This window comes from Cuculus canorus, chromosome 8 (genome assembly GCF_017976375.1).
Source record: "Cuculus canorus isolate bCucCan1 chromosome 8, bCucCan1.pri, whole genome shotgun sequence".
Taxonomy (NCBI): domain Eukaryota; kingdom Metazoa; phylum Chordata; class Aves; order Cuculiformes; family Cuculidae; genus Cuculus; species Cuculus canorus.
In genome coordinates this window covers 18,771,969-18,799,837 of record NC_071408.1, presented here as the reverse complement: position 1 = coordinate 18,799,837, position 27,869 = coordinate 18,771,969, and the positions used below count along the sequence as shown (strand labels likewise).

The 27,869-nt window shown below is 37.6% G+C and overlaps 2 protein-coding genes across 7 annotated transcripts in view; one reads left to right on the top strand and one right to left on the bottom strand.

The window, feature by feature from the left end:
* The window catches only part of ITGB3BP (integrin subunit beta 3 binding protein), a 37,413-nt gene extending 37,015 nt beyond the window's left edge, over positions 1 to 398 (bottom strand). The window contains exon 1 of the mRNA XM_054073744.1: positions 295 to 398. Within this exon, the coding sequence (XP_053929719.1) occupies positions 295 to 299 (5 nt within the window). The 5' untranslated portion in view covers positions 300 to 398. The remainder of the gene's footprint in view (positions 1 to 294) is intronic.
* Positions 336 to 27,869, top strand: EFCAB7 (EF-hand calcium binding domain 7). Of its 6 annotated transcripts, none has more exons than XM_054073739.1 (15): positions 398 to 460; positions 743 to 811; positions 3,470 to 3,657; positions 6,105 to 6,316; positions 8,462 to 8,548; positions 9,299 to 9,494; positions 10,573 to 10,697; positions 16,380 to 16,518; positions 17,415 to 17,524; positions 18,476 to 18,633; positions 18,833 to 18,966; positions 21,058 to 21,206; positions 23,100 to 23,309; positions 25,857 to 25,964; positions 27,056 to 27,864. In XM_054073739.1, the coding sequence occupies exons 3-15, from the start codon at positions 3,471 to 3,473 to the stop codon at positions 27,128 to 27,130; spliced, it is 1,890 nt and encodes a 629-aa protein (XP_053929714.1). In that variant the 5' UTR covers positions 398 to 460; positions 743 to 811; position 3,470; the 3' UTR covers positions 27,131 to 27,864. The 6 variants fall into 6 exon arrangements, with proteins under 6 accessions (XP_053929713.1, XP_053929714.1, XP_053929715.1 ...); XM_054073740.1 differs by having other exon boundaries at positions 412 to 460; positions 743 to 2,196; XM_054073738.1 differs by lacking the exon at positions 743 to 811 and having other exon boundaries at positions 336 to 460.

Sequence of the window (27,869 nt, the reverse complement as noted above, 5' to 3'; positions counted from 1 at the left end):
CCCCCTCCTTGGTCCCTCTCCGTCAACCCCCCTGCCCCACCCTCCTCCCGCACTCCCTTCCCCCTCAACCCCTCCCAAAGCCCCCTCTTCCCCCGCACTCCCTCCCGGTCTCTCCTCCCTCAACCCCTCTCCTCCACCACCCGGTCCCTCTTCCCGCACTCCCTTGCGCCCCCTCTCCCTCAATAACCCCCTCCCCCGCATCCCTCCTCTCTCAACCCCTTTCCCCCTCTCTCCGCCCCGGTCCCGGCGCGGGGAGGCGGCTGTAGCCGCGCCCCCGCTGTACCCGGTACCTACGACATGGCGCCGCTCGCCGCCGCCGACCGCCTTTGCAGATCTCCCGCCTCGCCGCGCGGTGCGCTGCCCAAACGCCGCCGGCTGGAAACAGCTCCGCGGGGCGGGGCGCGGCGGGATCCTTGCGGGAAAGAGCTTCTCGCTTCGGGGGAGCGAGGCCGGCGGAAAGGTCGGTGTTAGTGAGAGGGGAAATGGCTTCATTCCTGGGTGGGAGAGTGCTTGGGTCTGTTGGGATGGCAGCTCTCCCGCTCGGCCGCCGCGCTCCCAAAGCGGCGTTTTTGAACCGAGGATGGGTGCTCAGTGGGTGCCCGAGTGTCGCAGCGCTTGTGGCGGGGCCGCGGCCCACGGGAGAGACGCCTCTGGGGTGGGGAGTCTGAGGAGCATAAAGGGAAGTTCGGGTTTTATAAACTCGTTACGGGGAAACTGACATTTATTTTTCGGTGTCATCCAGAGGGACCTGGACAGGCGGGAGAGGTGCAGCTATGAGAACCTCGTGAGGTTCGAGACGGCCGAGTGCAAGGTCCTACGCTTGGGTCAGGGCAGTTCCCCATTTCAGCTCAGGATGGGGGATGATGTGATTGAGAGCGGCGCTGGGGTGCTGCTGGGTGAGAAGCTGACATGAGCCAGCAACGTGCACTCGCAGCCCAGAAGACCGACTGTATCCTGGGCTGCATCAAAAGAAGTGTGGCCAGCAGGTCGAGGGAGGGGATTCTGCCCCTCTGTACCTCTCTTGTGAGACCTCATCTGGGGTATTGTGTTCAGTTCTGGAATCCTCAACATGAGAAGGATATGGAGCTGTTGGAATGGGCTCCAGAGGGCTGGAGCACCTTCCGTTTGAGGACAGGCTGAGAGAGTTGGGGTTGTTCAGCCTGGAGAAGAGAAGGCTCAGAGGAGATCTTATAGTGACCTTCCAGTACTTGAAGGGGCCTATTGGAAAGCTCATGAGGGGTTGTTTACAAAGGCTTGTAGTGATAGGACTAGGCGCAATGCGTATAAACTGGAGAGGGGCAGACTTAGACTAGACAGCAGGAGGAATTTCTTCACCATGAGGGTGGTGAGACACTGGCACAGGTTGACCGGGGAGGCTGTGGCTTACCCATCCCTCGTAGTGTTCAAGGCCAGGCTGGATGAAGCCTTGGGCAGCCTGATCTATTTGTAGCTGTCCAGGCCCATGGCAGAGGGTTTGGAACTAGGTGATCTTTTAAGGTCCCTTCCAACCTAAACTATTCTATGATTCTTCTTCTCCTCCTCGACTTTAACCCACTTCCATTCTATGTGGGTAACACCATTGCTTAATTAGAGTGACATCTGTTTGCTGTAACCGGCCTGTGTCACAGCGTCCCTGTGGCGTCCTTCTAATGCCACCATAATATTAAAGTGTCAGGCAGGCAGCCTGTGGATTATAAATAGACACGATAAGCGATTATTATCTTTCTTTCCCAAGTGTAAAAGACATGTATAACTCAAGAAGGTGCGAGTCATTTAGGCCTCCCGAGTAAGAATCCAATGAGTCCTGAAGGGGACCCCATGATGTTGTTGTCTTGTTGCTGAACTGGAGATATTAGATTTATTATATGGGAATATATTTTCTGAAGTCAACATTGGGTAAAATAATAAGAGAGGCTGTTAGACCAACAGTACAGCACGATTTAGTGTCCCTCTGTGATAGCCTTCTAAAAATCTTAATCACCCTTAGTAAAAGCAGAAAGCTGTTGTTAAAGTTCACTGGCTGTAGGTGAGCGAACAGCGTTAGTTACTTCTTGGAATCATTTTTATAATTTAGGAAAAATGCATTTCATATCTTTTTCCATTAATTTACAATATGGGTAATGTTCTTCTACTTTAAAAGGCTTAAGTTCCACGAAGTTTTATGCACATTCTCAGCTTCAGACTTATTTATTTCTAGTAAGTATATTTAGATAATTCTTAAAAGTAGAACTGTGTGTGCTTAACTTCACATATTTGAAGGGTAAGGTTTATAATTTTGATCAGTTTTGCTATTAGCTATGTGTTTTATCAAGTTAAAACTATAAAAAGAGAAACCAAAAGCCTATGCTGGTATAAATTGGCACCAGAAAAAAAAACATGTAATCAATTTGATAGTTATTATATCACTTTTTTAACACTGAACGTTATATGGTGTTTGTGACACGCAGTATCTCTGCTGAAGCTATGTAAAGCTACCCAGTTTTCCCGTAAATCAGTTTTGGAAATAGGAAAGTCAACTTCTGAGTGAGGGAGGAAGTACACAAATGCAAATATGCAGTTCAGTATAAACATGTTCACATGTAGGTTTCACTGGAGGACAAAGGAGGCTTTTACTGTGCTGTTAACACAGCAAGAAATATAATAGGGAGTCCCAAATGGTGTGATCAGTCAGTTGTGACCATGCAGCCCCAGAGCTCTCTCCAATAAGACAAGCACTGCATCCATTCTTCATAATGTTAACTTTGTTATTCTTGTTTGGTGAAAAAGTCTTTTAAATAATTCTAAGCCACCTCTGGCCATGCTTAAATTGCCGTTTTTTTTTCTTAAAAACATTCCAAATTTGCTAGTGGTGGTGACCTATAGCAACAATGAGAGCGGCACTGGCAGCAAACCAGTGGTGGGTATGGCATGTTCATTAATTTACCTTCGTGACAAATGTGCTGGGCATAGACGGAGTAAAGTCATCAGAGGCAACAAGTGCATTTCTGTGCAAATTCTCCCATTGTTTCTGGCCTTAGGAAAGTTCAGCTAACATGGCAAGAGTAGAAATTCTAGTGGAAATGTGTAGGAAGGACAAGTCCCTGTGGTTTATTTCTAAACATGGATAGCAATGGTTTGTATCACAGATAACTTGAAAATCTGTTTCTGTGCTTTCAAGTAACACAACTGCGTTACGTTGTGTTATCAAATGTCTGAAATTAAAATAAAATACAATTAAATGAAACTTTTTACTCCCAATGAAGAACAAATGGTGAATAATAAGTAGAGTTCAAGCTCTTTCTGTTTGTGGATCCCACGGTGCTTACGTACAAGCCCAGAAAAGTGTTCTCATCCTAGATTTAGAGAATGGAAACATATGACCTAGATGTTAGGATAATTTGTGCTGGTCTGTGTTTCAGAGGGCAAAGCAGAGGCGTTATTAACCAGGCAAGACATTTAGAAATTCTAACTGTAATTGTATTCTTCACAGAATGGCCAGCAGTCCTGAGAATAACCCATCCTTCTCCGTTCAGAAAGTCACACACTCAGGAAGTTTCCAAGGAAAGAAGTCCCAGCATGCAGAAGAAGCAGACTTTTACCTGAACTGCCGAGCAGCTTATCTAACTGTTTTTAAAAGCAGTTTAGAAAATATTAAGTCAAAAGAACAACTCATTTTAGGTAATGATTCCATATTTATTTGCCTTAACTGTTGGATGTGATGGGTAGTGGGTAGTTTATACAGTTGGCAATTCAGAAGTGAGAGTATCCCAATGCATAAACTGAGTAACTGTTTTAAAGGCATTTATAGTAGTTTTAGTTCAGATAGCAAGTGTTGGTGGCTGTGTCTTTGAAGACATTTCACCGTTTACCTGTTGTAAAATATGTCACATAGAGATTTTTCAAAGTTTGTAGAAATTACCATTCCTCAATTTTTTTCATTTTCCTCAGATCCTTAATCATTGTTGTTATGTGTTGAATGACTTGTGGAAGTGGGAATAGTATATATAGCTTGCCACCTGTAAATCACTAGTATGAATGGGCAAAAGTCAATACCAGTTGACAGCTTACACAAGACCTAAGTGAGTTGTTTAACAACACCAAATTTGATAGCAGCATTGTTGCTTACTTGAGGTGGGCTTAGGCACTGCTTTTAGATTGTGACATTTCTGCATTGAACTTGTTCCTACTACAAATAGAGTTGATCTCTGTTCATATTATAGTGAGCAGCTGCCCTGGTACAGCAAATTTTCGTGATAACTGGCATTAATTGGCACAGAGGTTTCAGGATTAATAGGAAAAGTTGTTACTGGAGGCGTGGATATGGTAATTCACCCCTAACGATCTGTTCTAATCCACTTTGTCTGACTAATATGTGAAAATACTGCCTTTCCTCTACTAACTTTACACTATCAAATGGACTATTTCAGACACTGGTGTATCATAAGAATTCTTACTCTTATTGTCCTTAAACTTCTACTGAATTACAGTGTTCCCGTAGACTAAAATCAAAACTGTTCGTTTTTTTCATCCATATTATGTTTGTGCGTAAGGATTGCTGTCAGTAGTACAACAGCAAAAAAAAAAATCCTTTCAGTGCTTCAGCAGTACTAACTAATTTTGTTGGTAGATAGTGAAAGATGTGTTGCTTAACAAAGTTTGTTTAGGAACCCTATGGAACTTTAAAGTTCCTTGGGTGGAATTATTAAGGAGAGTTATGAAAGTTTACCTGAAAAATGGTAGTTAGGGAGTGTGTATTGGAAGTTGATTTCTGTGTAATATATCTTAATGACTGAATAAGATAAGGAAGAAAATAAGGCTGAGTAATAACCTGTTTTAGTTATGAAGTAGGTTTCATTATCTGAGATAAAATCTCTCAAGTAAATAGAATATCAGCTTTGCTATCTCTTGGAGTTGTAGGACTGTGTATTAAGTTTTACTGTGTTTGGAAGCTATTGGGATTTTTTTTTTCTTAGAGTGTTTCTATTTCTTAATGAAAATAGTTTATTCGTGGTTTGTATAGTAGCATGGGGTTGTGCTGGGAAACTTATGAAAAGTGTCTTTTGGTCTTGTTTTCTGCCTGGAATTTCATGACATGAAAATCTTAGTTTACTTTGTTGGAAAAAAAAATGTTTCCAGCTCACATGGTGGACAAAGAAATTAAGAAAACATAAACCTTCAGTTAGATAAAGAGAACAGAAATGTGCCATTAAAAAAAACTAACAATTTTTATTTTGTGGGTTTCGGGGTGCAGTTCAGAAAGCACTTGGGTTTGATGGTAGAGCAGGTTTCTTTCCCAAGTCCTCCTCATAGATTATGGCACCAGTAAAAGGTATGTGTATTATGGCATTGCATCTGTTTATAATAAAAAATCCAAGTAACAGCTAATGGCAAACTCATGCTGAGCTGTCAAATAAATTAGTTATAGCATGATTCTAGTGATCGTGTATTTTTTTTTGCATATATAAGGAAATAGATCTCCATAGAGGCTGCATTGCCCGTGCCTGAAATATGTGAGATCTCCGAGTGGAAACTGTAAAAGCTGGGTGCAGTTCTCTGTTGCATGGATTGTTTCTAGTGTCTTTCTCTATACCAGTTCATTAAATTCTATCCATTAGCAAATCCATTCCATCAGCATGTGACTTTGTGTTATCCAGGCTTTCTCAGCTGTAACAAAAGTGCCTTTATAACATCCTAATGATAGTTTGAGATAATCTGGATTTTAAGATAGGAGTGGTGTGAACAAATGTAATCTCTTTCACATATGCTTTGGCTTTCATCTCTATCCATATGCCACTTCACTACATAGCAAGTGTTTGGGCATTTTGGTTTCAAGGTCAACTCGGAAAGGGGAGTTAGTTGCTCAGGCTTTAAGTCTTTTAAAGATATTTAAGAACTTCTTTTAAAATTCATAAGCATTGAGAGTTATTATAGACTTATATTTCATCTCAAATAAATGTAGGCATTTACTGAATAAGTGGTGCCAGTATTTAGGCATCTCTTGCTGCATGATGTTCAGCTAATACTCTAAACCGTAAAATACTCAGAGATTGGCCCTGTGACATTTTATTTGTAGGAGTTTTAATTATTCATGGAAAATATAGTTAATGTTATGTTTTATTGTTCAGTACTTCAACAGGCTGGAAGAAATCCATCTCAGAAGACAGTTAACAAATTTTGGACTTCGCAAACTACTACACTGAATTTTGATGATTTTTGTGCCATCTTAAAACAACAAAAACCAGCAACAAAAACTGAACTGCTTGCAGCATTTGGAAAAATAGACACAAAAAACACTGGATATATTTTACATGATGAACTTTATAAAATTCTTACAATGGTAAGTGCTAGTAGAAACTTAATTATGCATCTTTAGCCATTAGAGATTCTGGAAACTATTCTGAATGTATAAATATATATCTATTCAAAAGAATCAATTACTGATTCATGTAATTTTTTTGCAGTTTTATGCCTACTGTTCTGTGGTAATCTATGGCCTTTCTTCCATTTGTTCCTCTTAAAGTCTTGCAGTTGATAACCTGTCAGTCTTGCTCAGCAATTGTACCTCAAAGGTGGAAGCTGGCAGAGGAAATATTTTTCACACTTCCAAACACTATTTTGTTGAAACCCTGTCTGTACTGCAGAGGAGTAATGGAAGGGGAAGCACAGGTCTCTCCATGTGTTCAATTAGTGCAAATCCCTCTGTTCTCTAGGAACTTAACCCTGTCCCTCTAAGGTAAGTCAATACTTTGGTTAGAGACTATGCATTACCAAGCCAAAGAATGCAAACGTCATAAGGTCTAGGCATGTCATTAATATGGCTTAAAATAATGGTATTTAGAAATATTTGGAATTTCTTCTTTAGCCGCTGAACTGCCACCACATAGTCTGGAAGTTATTTTTTTTAAAAATAGGAGATTGTAGGAGATGGAACTTTAAAGAAAACATTAGCAAGTATATGTTAGAATGACAAGTATTGATAAGATGTTGATTTGCAAGGCAAGCAAACAAAACCCCTGAAACACAACAGTCTTCCAAGCTGGCGTAGAGCTGATGTTCTGACTTTACATAGTTGTATTTCACAGATGTTTACAGTGATTTTGTTTCTCTGTTCTCTCAGATCTTTTATCTGTACAGCCAACCCCCTCCCCCATTGTCGTAAAAGCCAATCATCTTGCACAGTACAAGCACTGGGAAGCAGTAACAATTAAAATAGACTACCAGTAGAATTTGAGTGGAGTGCTTAGAAGTGAAAATAAAACTGTTGTAAGGAAATGTAGAGGAGAGCAAATGAGGTCAGAAGGAAGAAGCAATTTACATACTGTATTTGTTGTGGTTGATCCAGTAAAACTAAATAAAATTGTTTGCTTCAAACCTTCTGGCAGAACCTTCAGTCCTTATTCTGCATGAACAGAAAGATATAGTTGCTACTGCGAGGAAATATTCTTTATACAGCGAAAGACAGGAGTAACAGATGTTGAGTGCTACTGTAGTTATGCCTTGAAGAGCTATAAACTCTGTGTTGTTACTTAAACTCAGGGCATCGCTTGTAACAGACCCAGACTGAAGAATTTACTTGATGTGCTTGCAGTAGCAACTGGTGATGTTCGAAGAGGGGAGGATAAGGATTCATTTTGTTACAAGCCACTGTGGCTTTGTGAGCATATGATCGCATCGCATCACATCACATCACCTGTTTAGCCACAATGAAATTCACATTAGTTTTCAGTCCCAAGTTTATACCATTCATCTGTAGCTGAAAAGTGATGTGAGGTAGATTTCTGTACAGCAATCATATATTGCTCTGTCGTTGCAAACAGACCTGTGAATCTGTGTAGATGAAATTGCTGGAGGACCTTGTGAAGAGATGCTTTCTTCCTGAGAGAAGTAACTTGTGTCCACATTGTAAGCGTGGCATTTGAGATGGAATTCTGACGTGCAACTTCAGACTTGGTTCTAGGAGAGAAATTGCTTTGGCTTCATGCTAATGATTCCAAGCAGAGATGGGTGCAAGGCAAATTCATGCCTGGAATAATCCTTCCAGTGAACTAAATTGTAGATGTAGACTGGTATAAGACGATAGCTCAAATAAGTAGGTGAAACTAATCATCATGAAAATAGCTCTTGCTTGTTAGCATGCTACAGTATAAGTATGAATGACTAGAGCTGGGATTCCTCAGTTTATGAAGATTTTCTGAAACTGATAGTAGTGTCATTCATGGTAGGTTTCCATAAGACACCACAAAGTTGCCTAAACTGATGCAATTCACCTGTCCAGTATCCGGTAGCATTATAGAGACATAATTTTTTTACAACGTTGACCTCTACTTTGATGATTCAAATCAAAATCCATTTAAATCTATTGCAAGATAAGATTCCCTGATGATATTAGAAGAATTGTTCTTTGTGTTTTTATTAAATGTGTGCTGTAGGGGAACAGCATTCTTGATTAGGAACCCAAATTGTTTTGTGTTTTTTATTGCAGAGGGGTGAAAAAATGACTCGAGATGAATTCATTACCATTACTAAACAAGCTGATTTTAACTGCAGTGGCAAACTGGACTACAACAAGGTATGGCAGTCCGAATGATATTATTAGTTCCTGTGTTATTGACTTGATGTTATTGACAGCATTATAACATTATCAAATGTAAAACATGCTATCTGCATGTGTTGGTCCATTGATAACCTTACCCCAGTGTCCCCCAGCTGCCTATGCCCTGGGACGTAGCCTGGTGTCTATTTCTGTTTCCCTCTCTTTATCTGGCTATTATCCTTGAAAAGGTCACTTGCTGCAAGTGAACTTAATGTATTAGGCAGAACCTAATTGCAAATATGGAAACCGACAGCATGTGTGAAGCTAAAGGAATGGTAGGACAAAGAAGATGATTGACAGCAAACTTAGCTAATCAGTGAGAGTTGCTATCTGTGTGACATTTCATAATTTCACATGTGTGGGACGTTGTTGTATATGTTGAACATCTAATTTTCAAGGTGCACCATCTCATCTATGTTTTTCAGACATCTGAATAAACAATCTAAAAATCCCTACATAAATATAGTTTCATTGCAGGAAAATCAACCCCCTATTGAATGTCGCACTTAAATTTCATTCAATATTTTGACCTCTTTGTTTAATCATGGCTCCATTTTACCGTGTCACTTGAGTGGTTATGCCGAGTCATGGCAAATTAATATTGTGCTTTAAGAGGAGATGCATTACATCTGTTGACTTATCCTTTCCCTACCGATGTTACATTTTAATCCTTAAAACTGTGTGTAAGAATGTTTCACTTGACAGATTACTTTTCTGTGTTTGAAGTTTTGTGACTTATACATGGCAACCAGTGAACAGTGCTGTAAGACAGCACGAGAAAAACTGGAGCTTGATAATCGATTGAGGCAACAGCAGTTTGGAAGTCAAGCTGAAACTTCGTCTGAAGGGATCACACCGCCGGTGTCAAAACCATCACCAAGGATCTCGAGGAAAACTGATCACAAACTAGCACCATCAAAAGGTATTTGTATTTCATATTGGGAGTTCTCATTCTGTTGGAGTTCATGCTCTGGGTCAGCAAACGTTTGAGTATTTATTTAATTTTTCTCAGATGAGTGAGGATGTTATTGCCCCATATACATTTCTGCTGTGGTGATTGCATAAATGTCTCAGTAGAATATCTGACTCCCATGTTCAAATGGACTTTGGCTGCACCTATGATCTGCCGCTTCCAAATTCTTCAGGGTGAATTTCATTGACTCTCATGTGACACAGTCCAGAGAGGAAGAGACGAAATGAATGCTCAGGTGTTGCAACATAGCAAGTTATTTCTTTCTTTCCCAGATCAGAGATGAAAACTTAAACATATATCAATAAGCAATTGGTTTGTTTCAATTCACAAGGCTGCTTGTTAAACTATAAGAGTTTACTGTTCTTCCTAAAGTTATAAAGATACTTAGAAACCTTCCCAAACTGGAATAGATCACAGGTTTACAGACTGTAGTGACACGTATGAAATAATTGCGCGTAGCGTGTGCTGTTTACTTCAAATTGCTTCAATTCTAGGCAATACTGAAGAGGTGCAAAAACGACAAAACAGCGAAGACTGAGTTTGTGCAGCTAGATTAACAATTACACCGGCAGAGTTGCTCCAACATAAGGAACCAGAAAGTAAAGGCTTGGAAGTAATTGCATTAGGCAGCTGTGCATAAGCGATGTGCTGTCTGTCAGTGAAACTACATCATCCTGAAAAGAAATAACTTTAAATTGGAAGCAGGTTAAACCTATCTATTAAGGCCAAATTTACCTTGATTCTAAAATAAATAGAATCATCTGGTAACAATTTCTTGTCCTTCAGGCAGATTTGTTTCCAAAGGTTCTGCAGTTCGTATGCACATTCTCCTGGGATGTACAGTCAGGGAAGTAAAGATTTTTGACTAATGAATTATTAACCTGACTTCCCTTATAATTATATAATATTTACCTGATTGAAGTTCTTGTAATCCAGTTTTTTTCTGTGTACCTATAAATGTAAGGCTTTATGATAAACAGCACTGGGAGCAGATTGAAATAATGTAATTTTATCTAAATATCTGTAGGTGATAGCAGAACTCCTTCAAGACCCTCATCAGCTCAAACTTGCAAAGCATCTATTTCTACCACTATCAGCACAGCTGCCAGTAGCAACAGAAACACAAAACTAATTGAGCCAGACACAATGAAGGTATCGTGTAAGCTAGTCCTATTGAAATTATGCTGTTTTCCTCTAGGCACATATGTTATTGCATTTTAAATAAGAAACCATTTTTCTCTGATTTTTAGCTTATGTTTTATTAATAGTTTGTCAAGGGCAGCTATAAACTAGTGAGAGGTTTCTTCATACATATTATTATTAACATTTTTATATACTGTTGGTTTTGCTGACATCTAGTTATTGAAAATAATTTTTCAGGTGTGAAGGTTTAATAGTACAAAGTGTGTTTTTTATAAATGAAACCACTGGATAAAACGTTTAATGACTTTTTGAGAAATTTAAAATTTAATAATTTATTAGGTTGGTGAGAACTTTAAATGCTTTAGTAGTCTGAAAGATTATGTATCATAAACCTTTATATGAAAGGTAATTGGAAATAAATAACAGATCTCTGAGCATATTCAGTTTGTTGGGCATTAATTTGTAAATACACGCTGTAGCCTGAAATATTGATTTTTAGTTAGACTAATATGTTCTATCAGTATTTTCTTTTAAATAAATCACTCATTCAATATAAATTCCTGTGGGAGAAAGACAACAAAGTCACTTTGCTAAGTCAATATTTGTAGAGTGTTAATATTGATCTTTTTCCTTTGTTTTCCCTTTCTTGACTGAACCTTTACTAGTTTTCTTTCAACAGAAAATAATAGCTGTAGAAATATAAAACATTAACTGGAAACGGCTAGGAAACATTAAAAACGTGCACCTTGAGACTCCTGTATAAAAGGGAAAAAATGATTATGACCACATAGTGTAACTGCTGCTAGAAAACTGAACTGATTGTTCTCATGAGTTACATTTTTGTTTCAAATAACAACTCTGTGTTTGTTATTGAACTCCAAAGTCCTTTATATCTTTGACATTGCTATACAGTGACATTTGTTCTATATTAAAATTTCAAAACATAATCTCAAGGGAATTCTTTGCAGTCTGTTTAGGTATCTGGACTTCCATGCAATTTAAGCCGCAATTTCACCTTGTTCAAACATGGTATGTAGTATATAAAACCATTGCACAGTTTTTCCCAGTATTGGAGTCCTCTTTCTTTGTACAAGCTAGTAAGAACTGGCTGAAAAAAGTAGCTGCGGATATCAATTACTGCTGATTAGCATCTTACAAAAATGGAAATCAAGCAGTAAACACAAAAACGTGAAAGTAAAGCTACTAATTTTTTTAAACTGTTAAGAGTGCAATGCAAACTCTGTAAAAATCAATAAATAAATACACAGTGATTCAATTGTGGTGTGGATAAGAATCTAGCACTCAAAAATTCTTTTTTATTTTGCATTGAGATTTTTTTCCTGGAGTTCATCTGTCTTCTTGGGACAGTAGGAAAATATTGCCATCATGAGATTGGACCAATGCCAAAGTTACACTTCTGACAGAAGGAAACGGTGGAAGTCAAAACGTGGTGAACATCTGAATTTAGTAACACTTAGAAAACATGGAGTGTATTCACAGTACATTCTTCCAAGTGTTTTCCTTCTGTAGGTGGTGTTCTGTGACATATTCAAAGCCATATAAAAAAAATCAGAGGGAAAAAAAAAGACAGTTAAAGAAATGCTACAGATGTGTATGAGCAACATGCTGACCTGCTGGATTTCAACTGTCGCTGAATCACAGTTCATTAAAAGATGGCAGATAGAGGTCCTAAATTTCTGCAAAGTGTTCTTAGTGTCAGTTTTAGTCAAGATTGAAAGACATTAACAAGAAAGAAAGCAGTGTATCCTGTTCTCAAATCCTTCTGCATTGGGTAGCTAAATTATCCCTGGTAAGGATTCGTACCTTTGCATTCTGCTTTACTGAAGTCAGTTAAAGACCTATAAACACAGCAGGCAGCAAAAGAAATACCTGAGAAAAGTCTTGCTCCTAAAATGATTGTATGCTCCCACACATATCTGTGAAGTAGCCTCATGCAATTGAACTAGCAAGACTTTTTCCTGTGCTTATGGGAGAGGTTTTCTACAAGACAAAGCCTTGAAATGAAGTTCTTTGCATTAAGCATTGGAACAATATGTCTCACGAACACCGCCTTTTATCTTAATTATGCGTGAGCGTGTGGACTATTCATTAATAACTTCAATTGCAGTAGCAGTGGAATGCATTATTTGGGCAGCGACCAGCACTGGCAGCAGCAGGGAATCTGTAGCATTTCTTTATGATTACCATTTTGAATACAAATATTTCCCACTGTGTTAGCTATTATTTGACAATTTTTGTTATACTTGGAGGTGACATACTACACAGAAAAAAAACCTTTATCTTCCCAAATTTACTTAGCTATTTGTAATTGGACATTGATAATTTACAGAATATAGCGCCACCTTATGCTCCCTGCAGGAATAACAGTATTTTCATTTAGTGTTTGATTCCTAAAGCATTGTCAGACTATTGCTTGCTGTTGCTTACGCCTTGACCTGCACATTGTTCCTTATGATATTTTCTCTGCTTACTTGGATTGTTTGATGTCCCAGTTGTAATGTCCATTGGAATGCAAAACTGCTGAAAATGTAGTCTTTCATCTGACATAACAGCTAGAGAAATTGGAAGGTAAACAACTAGGACAAAGTTACTCTCCATGGACTGTCTGTGAGATGATGGCTTGAAGACCACTACCATAGTGAGAAAGGGGGAATGGGACACAGTTGTTAGAATAATTTTTGTACATGAAAGTTGTCACTGTCTTTTTTAATAGTTGTAGCACACTTAGACTGATGTTTAAACTTTCATTATGCTCTTCTGTCTCAAAGAGCAGATGTGTTGCTTCATTAGCAGACGCTTTGACTTTGATGTTTTTGAAAGGTCATTAATTTTTCAAACAGTTTGGCAAGGTATTAAGCTTAGAGACTAAATGAGTGAACAACCAGTTATCTCAGTAGTGTCAAGTTTTAAGAACATTCAGTGTACTGCATATGGGCTTCAGATGAAGTTTGGATTCATGCAGGTATTGGAATAAACTGTTTACTGCGAACAGAACAGTACTAAAAAGGATGTAATAGACTACCTGTTTGCATTCTAGCACCAACTTATGTTGATTATAATGTTAATATTAGCTCCCATTATCCACTTGTTTGAGAGAACCTTATCAACGTTTAATCCTCACCATTAAGTCCCAGTAACTTTTTGTCTGTTCATTTCTGTGCTAATTATTCTCTGTGATTGGACCTCTTTTGCTTTTCCTGTCACTAGAAATCTAGTCTCATAGGTAAAGGCCAGTATAAAATTTTTAGTGGCCTTGTTAATGAAGTCTATAGTGCTCTATGAAAGGTAGCCAGGGACCGATCTCTGACTCTGTGAACCAAGTAGCATAGGCTGCTTCACTTCCACAAGGCTTAGGCCTAGCACCCTCTCAAGCAGATTGTGCCCACTTTAAGTGGCGTTTAGCTTGTTTATTTTCTTGAAACTCATCTTGCTGGTATGGGCATAAGAAATTGTATTTTTAGTGCCATTCATAATTTTATGTGTCTGCATCCCAACCAAGAATACCTGTTACAAGCTGTGGTGTAGGTGATGGCATGGAGTGGGCAAGGTTCTAAAACGTGATGGGATGATGTTGACTCTATAACACCAAATGGAATGCAGTTATAAGCAGATTCTTTTTGAAAGTGGAACCTGAAGTGACAATTTCTTTGAACTGTGCACACATTTTCTAGAAGAGCGCTAATTGTGGTCAGCTGAAACAGAGCCATAGAAGGAGCTAGCAGCTAAAACAGGATGGATGATAGGGTGCTGAATACTTCACCTTGCTTCTTGCTGCCTTTTATTTCTCAGTGTAAGTGTAGCTGGTGAGATGAGATTGTTGTTCCTCTAACAGTGTGCTGTTCCCTCTGCATCTCTGATGGCAGAGAAGATAGGTTTCCACGAAGGTCCCTAATCGACATGTTATTTTAACTGGAAAAGATTATGCGAGGTTATGGGAGGAGAGGGACTCAAATATTAGTTTCCATCAGGGATTGGATGTACCTGTTTCTTGTAGATAGCTTAATTGATCTTTGTCTTTTTGATAGCCTCTGCTCTGAAGAAGAGTGTTTGGTTTTAAAGTCTCTTAGAAGTTCCTTAACAAACTCTTAATTTTCTTTAAAGATTGCAAACCTCTAAAGAAGAGCACAAAGTGAGTTGCAAAGTCCATGGTATTTATACTTCAGAGTACTTCATATTGCATACTTCTGTGTGCAAATATAAATAGCAGAATTTGACATCTAAAGTTGGAACAATGCATTATGCCACCACAACTATTGGGGTACTGAGGCTGAAATGATGTTTCCTTTTAGATCAATGTCTTGGATAGGACAGGGTAGTCTTACCATAATAATAAGTAATTTGAGATTAAGATAGTTTCCAGGCATGTAAAATTTTGAATTCTCAGAATTTATTCGCATTGATGTTCTGAGGTTGATATATTTTAATTCCTTTAGTGTGAAGATTCTTTTCATAGCCGAGTTTGTTCTATTCGGGTAAAACTGATAATATAAGAGCAATTCAAAGTGAGAGATAGTATTAAATTCAGCAGTCTTTCTGAGCCAACACAGGTGATGAGTTTGCCCAAAGTACATCTATAAAAAGTTCTCAAAGCAGAAAGGAGCATAATGGAGATGAATTTGGTAATGTTTGAATGAGAAATGTTTAGTATAGAGGAGTTGATCCTGTTCCCACAGAAATCGGTGGCTAAACTATAGCAGAGGACTGAAGGCTCTTAAATCCATGAGTCCCTGAGGAATTTATATTCTTAAGAAGTGTAGAGTTCTGAAAAGAGAAATCTAATTTCAGGACTAGAGCTGCCTGTATTACCACGTGTGTCATTTGGCATTCTTGAGTGCACGTACAGTAGTTAAGTCCAGTTCTTGCCTGACACCTTTAGGTTGCTTACTGTAAAGTACCATCAACCGAGTGTTAATGCATTGTAACTAGTTCTTTAAGAGGAGAAATGAAATGTAGCAATTGAGAATATCTGCCATTCCTCAAGGAATACAATATGCCTATAAGGACTTTATTTTTCTTTTGCTAAAGAAGTATCTTTCAAATGATGTCTGAAATTCAAAATTGGGATCTGCTTTATTAAAAAATAAAATGCGTAGCTGTTTTACCATCTCAGCAAAATCACTGCTTCTCTAGAAACCATGTTATTAACAAACACAGCAGCTTTCAGTTTGTCTTTCCAATAGCTTTGACAGAAGTCAAGAAAAATCACTTAATTTTATCAATGCTTTTGTTTGTGATTTGTCTGAGCAAATAACTCCGCATTGCTCAGCTATTCAGTTATGTTTTGTGCTTGATTGGCCTGATGAAACTAATGCAGCAAAATTCCAGTGTTTCACTGGTAAATCTCACAGTTCAGAGAATTCAATGAATACAGTTTGGTTCTTCATGGCAATTGAAATTTAATTTCAACCATTTGAGCATTGGGATAATCTGTATATTTTTCCAGTACTTTCACAAGTGAAGCAGTGTTACCAACTGCTCTGCAAAAATTGACTATGAAACGGACTATTTGAGAAAATTAATTTTTTAAGAAAAGGAATAGAAGATCAGTGCTCTATCCTGTAGCGTATTTTATACAGGATTTATTTTATTTCCAAATTAATTTATTTCAGAGAAGGTGCTTTTATTTTGATCAGAGATCAAGGCAACTTCTAATACTTGCATGGTTTCCAGGAATGGCTGTGCGCGCAATCAAAAGGATGCTTCTACTTAGAAGATGATGAAATCATTAGTCACAAATACAAGTTGCATTTACCTCAAAGGTCTACAGTATGTATTACCATCAAGCCTTTAAACCTTCGTCAGGTAGAAGGTAAGTATTTCTGTACTTCTGTGGAGAATTTTTCCTTCATAAAAAGATATTTTCTCCTGCTGCTACATCTCTTCCTTCTTACTTTCGATGCCTTGTGATATATTGATATAGCAATACTTCTCTCTGTTGACAGAGTCTTATTAAAAATACAATTTAAGTTGTCACACCATATTTTCTACATAGTCATTTCAGGCTCACTGCATGAACTGTGACAATCAGCCAAGTTCATTATCCTTTCCTCTTTAGTCAGCAAACCTCTTACATAATTTTTGACCATAGATTTATGAAATTTCTTATTACACAATTGAAAATTAGCACTGTTTGCAGTATCTCTCTTTAAGGTGTTGATGTGATTTGTGGGGAACAAAAATAGAGAACTTAATGAATATTGTATTCTCTACCTCAAATACTTTTGTAAATACTTAAAATAGTGTTATGGCTTTTTACGACAGTATGATATCTTGATGCTTTGATTATGAATCTTGTCTGAAGAATTTATACCTTAGTTTTCCTATTTTAATTTTCATCTTAAGAGTAAAACCCAGCATTAGGGTGACTTGAGACTTTCTACTCCTTTTCCCAAGTGCTTTTTGCTTTGTTTTCTCCAATGATTTATCAAGGACCTTTATCTAGTTGCTACATTGGAATTATTTTTCCCCCAAGTAGATTATTTCCCCTTTAATCGTGTGAAACAGGAGCCATTAAATCCCAAAGATATTTTAGAGTGATCTGGACTGGCTGTTGTGCTACAGATTGGTAATTGATTCTGACTGAGGTTGTGTTTTGTTGTGAAGGATCAATATGATGAATACCATAGGAATATCTATTTTGTGGTTCAAAGAAAAACAATTTTGTGCCATTACTAAGCATTTGTGTTGGGAATGTTTTTCTTTTAGGAAAATCTTATAATTGGTTGTCAGTGGATACAGCTTTGTATATTCTTAAGGAAAATGAAACCCAAGAAAATCTACAAGTTGTGAGCTTTACTGAACAAGAAAACAAAGAGGTTAGATATTTTTGTTGTATTCCTATTTTAATTGTTGTACCTTTAGTGTATGTGTTAATGCTGTGTGGGTGGGGCTTCCTGTGTGTTTGGAAGGAATTCAAACTGAAACTAAAGGAGAGAAGAAACTTTTGTTCTGTGCATGTTCCCCTTCAAAACTAGCAGAACTTACATAAGGTAAGATGTAATACTGTTATGCCCTTTGGATGAGTGGAATTGCAAGCCACGTGAGTGGAACTTTAACACAATTCCTGTGAGGACCATATTATCACATAGTTTCTTGGCAAGTATTGCTGAGTTTCTGGTTATCTGTGTAGATACTCTGTGGAAACTCACTTCTATTCCTGCACCTTCAAAAGCAGAAGTTCAAAGGTAAAATTTGCTAAAATTTCATTTAATTTTCTTCTTGCTGTATATATGATTTTGAACTTCAGAGTGCACAGAATATTCTTATCCTATGGGAGAAATAAGGGAGAAGTGACAGCATTAAGTTACTTCCCCCTTCCAGGCCACAGGATCGCTTGTGACTTTTTACTTAGGGAGTTTTTGTTGGTAGTTTGAACAAAGCTGGTAAATCAGGGAGAAAATTAAAAACTTGGTGGCTTTTGTCAGCTGCTTCTGGCTGCTTTTGTTTTGAAGTTTAACAATTAAAGAGTGTTAGAAATCTGAAAATTGATAGGATTGTTGTTAGACATTTCTAGTAACAGCTGTTCTCCCATCATTTCTGGTCATATGCGTTTTTCTAACTTTTATGATAACTAGAGATTCACTAGTTTTTGTGTCTTTAAAATGACATCATGTGGTATCTCACTGTAGTTACGTTTTCTTTGAGGAGAGAACCTAGCATTGCCAGTGTTTTTTAAGCAATTAGTCACTTCTATGTGAATATCACTAGTAATAAAGAAAAGTATCATATGAGAATTAACTTACAAACTTGTCTTCCTTTAAGAATAGATGTTTGGATGGAAAGGAGAACTTGTATCAGGTGTTTATTGGCTACTCCCATTCACAACAGGCTGTCGGCTGAAGAAGGTAAAACGACATATTGCTGGAGAAGCAAAGCTGGTGTATAGAGGTGAGGATGGAGAACTGGCTCTGACCAGAGAGTTCCGGTGAGTCACATTCCCAAACAGGCATGGTAACTATTTAAAGGTGTGTGCTCCAAATAACATTTTGCTTTTTAAAAGCTGTATATTACTGAAATACTATTTGTATAGAGTATTCTCAGATAGACTGAATAGTTTTCAAAAATATGAGACAGTAAAGGAAACGGAAGAATTTGGAAATAGTTCTGCCTTTTTCATCTTTTAGAGACACTTTACTGGATATATTTGAAACAATTGACTTGGATGGAAATGGCCTTCTGAGTTTGGAGGAATACAATTTCTTTGAACTGAGAACTAGTGGTGAGAAATGTGATGAGGAAGCATGGGCTGTATGTAGGGGTAAGTTCGTTGCTGTGCTTGATACAACTAGGGATATCAGTGCACTTGCAAGCTGTTGCTTGTAGCATCGTACTATGTATATAGTGTAGACCTGAGTATTTTTGTAGCCTACACCAAAACCACATGTAGATATTGTTGTCTCCTCCCTTTTTGTTTTTCTTTTTTTCCTTTTCCAGTCTTCCATCCTTTGTTTTGCTTCACTCTGGCTTATGTGCCACTGACCTTCTGCTGAGAAAATTTTTCCAATTGCTAATTGCAGTTTCATAGGTTAAAGATTTTATTATTGCCAAAAACTACAGGTTCTCTAATCATGAATCATATGAATTAAGTTGTAACAGGTATTTGTTTAACCAATCTCCTTTCTGCAGATAAGCCGATACTGATTTCATGTCTCAAAATGTTGAGAGGAACGTCTAATTTGTGTGTGTATATGATACTTTAAAAATGGCATCTAGAGCTTAAGTTGTTTAGAAAATTAGACGTTAGAAAATGCCTATTGCAACTACATGTTTTCTTCAGATATAAGCAGTTTTTTCACTAAAAATCTGTCTTTTCAAGTTCAAATATAGCATGTCAGTTTGTACGTATTGTGTTATATGACAGCTGTGAGATTCTGAGACTTCCGTGAGTGTGATGAGGAAGCTGACAGGCAGTTAAGACTTTTCCAGCTGTACTTTGTTTTCTGTCTGCTGATATATCTCATCAATGTTACTGGACATCTTGCCAGCTTGCAGGAGCAATGCCAGGCCACAAAGGTCAATTTTGAAGAACAGTGTAATTCTGTGGCACTGCTTTAAGCTTGCAAAGGCCTTGAGAATGCACGTATTTACCTCATAACAGGACTAGGAGAATGCAACCGCCAGTGACTGTAGGCTACTGCAATAATAGAGTGCATGAAAGCATTAGTTTAAAAGCATTAGCAGTTTAGCTGAAGTGAGTGGACAAACTGGAAATTTAGAAGCCACTGTGTGAAAATTAGAAGTTTCTGTAAGAAATGTAGATTTTCTCCAATTGATGTCTGAAATGCCAATATAGCGTGTCATTATATATCGGCCCATGTCAGGTTTAATGTAGTTCTTTGGCAGGCTATGACGTGTTGCTTAATTTGGGCCAAAATACTTCAAATCTGGCAAGTCCTGTTACCCGTTCCTCCACAAAACTCTAAGATACTGGACTTCTCCCTAAATGATGGGAAGTTCATACAAAAATACTTTTCTATAAATGAGTTTCCCATCTGCTTCATCCCTGTACAGGCTTTTCCACACTTTATGACTTGGTCAGAGTTCTGCCTCTCTGCACTGGTCTTGACATGAGTAGGAGGGGGGTGTGTGTGTGAAGTGTATAAGAGAGGACAGGAGAGAATATGGTGAACGTTTTACCAGGTCATTAATCAATTGAAGAGTTCAGATGAATGTCATAAATCTTGACAACAAAGTTCAAGCCATTTATTATAGCATCTGTACCCTTAGATAGATTTATTAAATTGGTAATGCCTTTTTAATAATATATAGTAAAGATTTAGCATTGTTATGAAGATGAGAAAACCATTTTTAAAAATATCTGACACAAGGACATTTCAATTATGTGTTTGCTGACATTAGAGTGGTCGATCTATGGTATTCCATCAAGACAGGGATGTTAGGATTACTGGCATTTTATTGCTTTTTAGGAACTAAGTAAATCATTTCTGTATCAAGGACCTCAAGCACTAAGGGCGCTGGCCCTAGCAGACTTTCATTTCCCATTCTTAACGTACCCCATTCTGCAAATCACCACCACAACAAAAACTGCTAGCAAAAAGGAGAAAACATCAATATGAGCTCTTCCTGTTTTGAAATCTCACCCTCTTTTGGGTTATACAAGAGGCCAGATGTTTCTAGTCATTATCTAAAATCTACAGGGAAGCCCTGCAAAGACCACATATCTGGTCAAGGACATTCTTCCCCAAATAATGTTGGAGATCCTGAGGCTTCAAGATGGCTCCATCTCTTAAACCTCGTTAACATAAGTGGAGTTTGGCTTTGGAAGGATAAAGGGTATTTGCAGACATAACAGATGCTTAAATGCTACCTTATATTTCCTTTTAAACAGAGAATTTTGATATGAAGAAGAATGAGCTAACGAGACAAGGATTTCTGGATTTGAATCTCATGGAAGCCAATGACCGTGAAGGGGATCCTAGTGACCTTTGGGTCACTTTATTGTCTCTAGGCTACAATAAAGCATTAGAAATGACAGAGGTATGATAGCCATGTAACAGAAATAACTGCTTCGCATGTAACTTGCTGCACTTGTTTAATTGCATTGTCTAACTGCAGTACTGCCTAATTTCTGTCTGCTATAAACTGATCTCAGTGTGTCAGTGATGCAGTCCAAACACTGTTAATACAGGGTTTACTCTATGACTGTCAGTCATTATGATATCATGTGTCTTAGGATAACACTGACATTGTTGAAAGAGGGAATTTGTCTTTTGCTTTAGAGAAAGTCAGTGTTTTGTAGGGTTGTAGAGGAAGGAACTGGGTTATGCCTGTTGAAAAAATTCATGGACCATGCTGGTGGGAAGTATAAGAAGAGAGTGATGATGAACTTTGACCTGTCAGCAAACCTACAAAATGTAGGACTTGCTCTGCTTAAAAAAGTCACTTTCCTGGCTGAAGAACAGAACTGGATGAGGATAACTTTTTCCACTTTCCACTTTTCCACTTTTTCTATAACTTTGATTCAGAATTCATCATTTTCAGACACGGCTATTCCTGTTGCTGTTGCCTTTCACAGCAGTGTCTGAAGGTGTTCAACATAAAGTTTTAATTAAGGTGCTTTGGTTGGCACACTGTTTATGTTACAGGGCCAGGGATTATTTCTCTGATGTTTCTATGGGCTTAAATAATTTTTAAAATTTATTTTATTTTTACAGAAACAGTATCAGTGTTGATGTTAATGGCTCTCACAAAAGAAAGAGGATCTCTTTAATGAAGAGGAAAAAAATTATGAAAAATTAAAGAAAACACTAAATATGCAGATAATGTAATCGTTTAAGTTTCATTACAAAGAAAAGCTGATTTCAAAAAATCTGATTATATTATTTCTTTAACTTTTGTTAAACTAAAACAGGTCAGTGCACTCACCATATAAAATATATGTGTGAGAAACAAGTATATGCAGATGCAAAAATACCCAGTCTGGTTGACAGACATCAGTTGTCCCTCTCTGAAAATATTGAGATCGTGGTGAATGATTTCTTCGTGATGAGCACTTTCTCCCACTCCTATGAGAGTGGTTAGAAGAGCAACTATAGAACTGTCTTTCTGCACTTCAGACATAAGAGGGAGCTGTCCTCTAGAAAGAGGATTTTGGGGAGTTTTTTGTCAAATTAGACATTTGAAAAAGCTATCTCGTGCCTTGTACTAGCTGTGGTTTATAGTTATAGTCTTTGCTTTTCAAAGGACAACGTAGCTCTCTGAACGCTTTAGTCAGTCATCTAAAGATGTACATCTGCTTAATTTGTGTCTATAACTTAACCCTTTAGTTCCTCGATTTCATATGATTTAAGAGATTGAGATTTCAGGAGCATTGAGCCTTTGGCAAATTAAAGACAGAACTTTAGAAACCCTAGTGGATTTCAGTAGCCCTTTGAAAGAAACTGAGGTGCTGTTACTGAGTCCAAGAAAATGCAAACTGCTGGTTGTTACATGTACTAATCTTAGCTGAGATACCGAACAGTGCTCTTAATGCTACATTGCAGGTATTTTAAATCTGTGTGAAGTGGCACGAATAGCAGAACTGTGACAGCTAAAGGATACAAGTTTATTTCAGACACTGAAATACATTCATACTTCATCTTAATTTCTGTATGTTTTGCTATCCAGGGAAGGGTTTGCTGTGTTGGAGCCAAATGCACCAAACTGCGTATTGAGTGTACCATGACTGGCATGAAAAATATTCCTTTGTCTTGAGGTTTCATTTTGTTTAAAAGATCATCACAGCTTTCAAGTTTTGAATATTTAATGTTAGTATTTGGGTAATTCTGCTTCAGAGCATGTATGAAAATACTTGGAAGCTGTGGATGGAAATCTGGCAGGAAAACCAACCTACAGACAAAGTGACGATAAAACTGATTTTCTCCATTGCAGGCGTGCCCCTTTGTCATTGACATCTATGCAGAAAAATGCAAACCCAGAATTAAAGCTATATATCTAGAGGCAGGGAGCTGGCAGCTCAACAGGGCTATTTGCAAGTCTGTTGTTAATAAAGGAGAGGCCAAAGTAATGGATGGCTGTGAAAACATCATCGTCTATACCTACAAAGCAGGCAGGAGAATCACTTCTGTTATTGAAAATAAGGTATGGCATGAGACTTCTGTGAAGTACTTTGTGCTATTGTCATTTATTATTGTACTTCTTGAGTCATTTTTGAGAATTACATTTTCTGATATTTCTGATATCAAGTTTCTGTATCTAGTTCATTTTAAAAGTGCCTGATGCAGAGCTCTCTTTGACATATGACTCAGTCTTAAAAGAGTCTGGGACAGTGTTTTTGGAAGGGACAGCTTATTATAATGAAACAAGCGTTTTAAATATCATGTAAAATCTGAATATTTGTTTGTGTTCATGTTCAATTTTTCAATGTTTTGATAATTGTTGGAGACATAATACGTTCATACTACCAGGAAACAAATACCAAGAACAGGAAATACAATTACAGAAAGAGCAAAGACTACAGCATTTACACTGCTTAATATTTTCAGTGTGCATAAGAAAGTAAAAGACCAGTGATTTGCATTTTATTGGGTTTTAGAAGTGTATTATGGATGAATTGTGAATTGTCTCGCCTTACAGGACTACTTTATTACTAATCCAAGCTAAGAATTGTGAATGTAAGCAAAAGTGGTTGGTGAGAAGCAGATTTTAAACCTTTTTGTGCAGATCGTAATGAATGTGCTGTTCATTCTCAGTTTCATTTATATCTGGAACTGTGAGTAAATGAACTCAGTGCAGTAAGATGCTGAACTTAAGATGCTTTAAATATTACGAGATCACAGCAAGAAGTGTATTTTTAAATGGACAGACATGCAGAGGGGGGTGGGTTGGTGAACTAATATTAGGACCGAATGCCCAGGCTCCTTGGAACTGCGAGTTTAGATCTGCACTTCGCCCTTTAGGGTAGATATACTAGAGTTATTTATATGTTTGGGGATATGTCAGAGAAGCAGATGAGGTCTCTATGGAAGCAACTGGGTGCTGCCAGATTAAAATCACCGACCACTGCCATTTATACCATTTGATTTGTGTAAATACCACTCTTCTGCATGAAGCAAATAGTTACACTTCCCTGAAAATCTTATTAGAATTTGTAGGCTGGATACTTTTTTGTGTTGTAAATGTCTGGAAAGAAGTAATAAAAAGGCAATTTTAAGTGTCTGTCTTCTAAGCTTTGCACAGGGCAAGCAGTCTGATGATATCTTCAGTTACTGTACTGATTATTTCAATGGAAATAATTGTTTCTTTGTTATTTCTGTAAGTGAATTAAGGAAATATTCTAGTTCCTGAGGGATTCCGTTTCAGTCTTCATATGTATTTAATCAGTGGGTAGAGAAAGGTGTCTGTCTGCCTGCTAACTCTCCCTAGTCAGGGTGTGAGCTGGGCAGATTAAAAGGCTTTGCATACCGAGCTTCAAATTCCCAGTAAGCAGTACCTAGTCTATTGTCTGTCCATTTGCGTGCCAAAAGAAATAGTTAATGTGGCATTTCCTATCACCCAAAGCATGAACTTACTATAATAGGTACTCTCTGTGTTAGGTGAATATCTGTGACCTTGTTCCTGTTTTATCTTCCTGTACTGATAATTCTTTTGTTTGCCTTTATCTCTCTGCCCTGTAGAAATGAGGGTTTCACCAAAGTGATGCCAGAGCAGTTAGATCAAAGCAATAAGAAGCTTACCACCAGATTGTGTTTACATTTCTGAAACGATACCACATTTCAAGAATTGCCATATTTACACTTTGCTTTCCACAAACCTTTTGTACTGCGAGCACCAGAGAGAGCTCTTTTTTTATTAGAGCTGCCTTTACCAGTCTAATAGCTTTTTCTGCTGTGTAAGGCTGATTGTGCAAAGTAGCTGTGTTTCTATTCCATTTTTCAGTACAGAGAGATTGTTGGATAGCATTGTCTAGGAATCAAACATTTCCCAGTGTGTCTGCCAACAGATTTATCTAGAGGCAACTGAATAGCGGGGTGTAGTAGCATGTCCCTAGGTCTTGTGTCCGAGTATTGCCTAGGATAAACTGAATATAAAAGAATTTTCTGTTACCCAAGCTTTCGGTTTTATATATTGGATCTTTCTTGCATAGCATTAGCAAGAGCATCTGTTTCTTAAGTGATTATACTTGTATTAATTTTGTCAAATATTTTTAAAAATCTCTATTAATGAAATCTTCAGAAATGGCCAGTAGGGAATATAGTGAACAAATCTGGGCAAGCATCCATTGACACTTCTCCAGATCACTATACCCACCTACTAGTGATTTACAGTTCAAGGACCACTTGAGACAATAACGTTTTCTTTGTACTTCAAATCTAGTATGGATTTATCCAGTCAGTTTTAAAACTATGTAAACTCTTACAGTCTGTAACATTCTGTGGCAAATATTTTTCTCACTAAATGTGTTTGATGAGTCTTAAATGGCTTTTGACAGTGGATCTGGGTGCTGCTGAGTCTAAGCTACATTTGAAACTGTTAACTCTTCCAGGAGAATACGCAACAGCATCCTTAAAGGGTTTCTATCCTGTAAAATAACAAAGTCAGAGGAAAAAAGAAGCATTTGTAGTTGTTACATAAAGAGCAGCCACATAACCATTAGGACTAATGGGTTCATGTTTTTTTCACTTGTAGTCTGAAAACAAAGTGATTATTCATGTCAACAATGAGCAGAGTAAGAACTGTCTAAGCAACAGGGGACTTACTGTTTTTGCTGTGGAAGTGGCACCAAAATCTATGATGGTAAGATTTTTATTGTTTAGCCACTTCAAAATCTAAGCAAAAAGAAAAAATCATGTGACATCTTTACAGTTTCCTTTTGGAAGTCTTTTATCATAAGGAGCATGTGAATAGCGGCATCTTAATCACCAGTACAGATACAGTTTTTGATATTTCAGAGCAGAACATGTACTTGACGTATCCACATTTTCCTGCGCAGATTGCTGTAGTCCATAGCTGTTCAGGTTTTCATATGTGCAGCTGTTTCAGTTGTGCACTCAATGCCCGTACTATTTACTAATATTTTTAATATTCTTATTTCTAAGGCTGTATTATCTTTTTCTTTTTTTCACTTAGCAAATTTTAATCAGACATACGGACGTCTGTGAGAAACAGACCAAGCATGTGCTAGTCAGAAACAAAAATGTGTGTATTCGACTCCTTATGCACAGTGTGATTTGCAGACGATGACTTTTTGTTAAAATTGACTTATGGATCATGTTTAGCTACAAGGCAGTTTGATTCACTGATCCCTACTCCGAAGCTGGGCAGCTTTAGTGAAAATTATAAATGAGGGATTCTAAGGATGGAATGAGGTTGAAAGTGCATTATGAATGCAGACAATATTTTTCTTCATTAATTTATGAAGAAAATCCACATTTTATTATTGTAGAAGCATGGTCTCTTTCTTTAAAAGAAGAGGCACCTGAACTATTTTATATTTCACAGCTTTGCAGTGTGTATGCATTCAAACCCTTTGTAAACAGATACAGTCCCATGACAAAGGCAGGACTGGTGCCTGTTCTAGTATTGCTGCTCACACTTTATATATCTAAAGCCTAATCCTGTAAGGTGTTTTACTAGTTTTAATTTTGGCTTCATTCAGTATGAACTGTAGGCTCAGCGCTCCTTATGGATATTTTGCTGTCATGCAATTAAAGTTCAATAGTAAGTTTTGAATACTAGCTTTCATTATAGATGATGAATGCTTGTCATTTAATGTTAGTGATATAAGTATTGAGACAGCTTATTTTGCTCACATAGCACTTTAGGTAACATACATGCAGTTCTCCAATAAACACCTATTTCACTTCTGTTTTCTCTCTTGTACGCAGATTTCTCAGCATGTGATGCCACTGGATGAGCAGGAAGAATGGCTTTATAAATGTGTGCATTCCCTCTTGCGTTAAACAGTCCAATTAGAGAGCTGTTCCCTGGCAGCTTTCAGACTAAACCAGGAATCTTTATGTTAGCTTCTAGAAAATTTATAGTCTTGTCCTTCTCAGAAAGCTGGCATACATTCATTCTTTGCAGTTTGATGTGTTAAAGCCAATGAGTCCTGTAAGTACTTACTTATTTCTGATACCACGTTTCTGCCAATGGCTCTTAAGAAACGTGTCTAGAGATAGCTTAGGGATGGAATAACTGCAAGTATGTAAAATCCTTTGACAGAGTAGAGTATTCATCATGTATGGTCTAATGAAGTACATTGGCATAAGAACATTGAGACATGATAAAAATTAGTGTTCAGTAATACAGCTGACACTTGTAATATAATTGTATTTTATAAAGGCTCGTTTCCCAAAATATGCTCTGGTTCTCTGTAACATGTAATGTAGTTCCAGCACATGCTGGAACTGCTTCACTGAGGGAAAACTTGCTTTGTTAAACGGGTCTGATGGATTCCTAATTAAACATTCCTGTGATTTTGATGTAAGAAGTGTAAAGGGGTGGGGTTAATGATTTTATTTTGACACCTGATAAAAGCTTTGGTTCTTTCCATTTTTTAATATTTTTTTTTTGTTGTCATTTGATGACAATGTTAATCTTACACTTGTTCTGAGTAATTACTGACTGGGTTTGTATTCTTTTATATCAAATAAAGTTTGTATTCTAATATGCAATAAGGAAATAACATTGTTTGAGGAA

What these genes read in the sequence shown, in the direction of transcription:
- EFCAB7 (XM_054073738.1), top strand. Translation starts at nt 3,471, where the DNA reads ATGGCCAGCAGTCCTGAGAATAACCCATCCTTCTCCGTTCAGAAAGTC. An exon ending in AAACCTTCGTCAGGTAGAAG is followed by an intron (nt 16,519 to 17,414) that starts GTAAGTATTTCT and finishes TTTTTCTTTTAG; the next exon opens with GAAAATCTTATAATTGGTTG. An exon ending in GCTCTGACCAGAGAGTTCCG is followed by an intron (nt 18,634 to 18,832) that starts GTGAGTCACATT and finishes TTCATCTTTTAG; the next exon opens with AGACACTTTACTGGATATAT.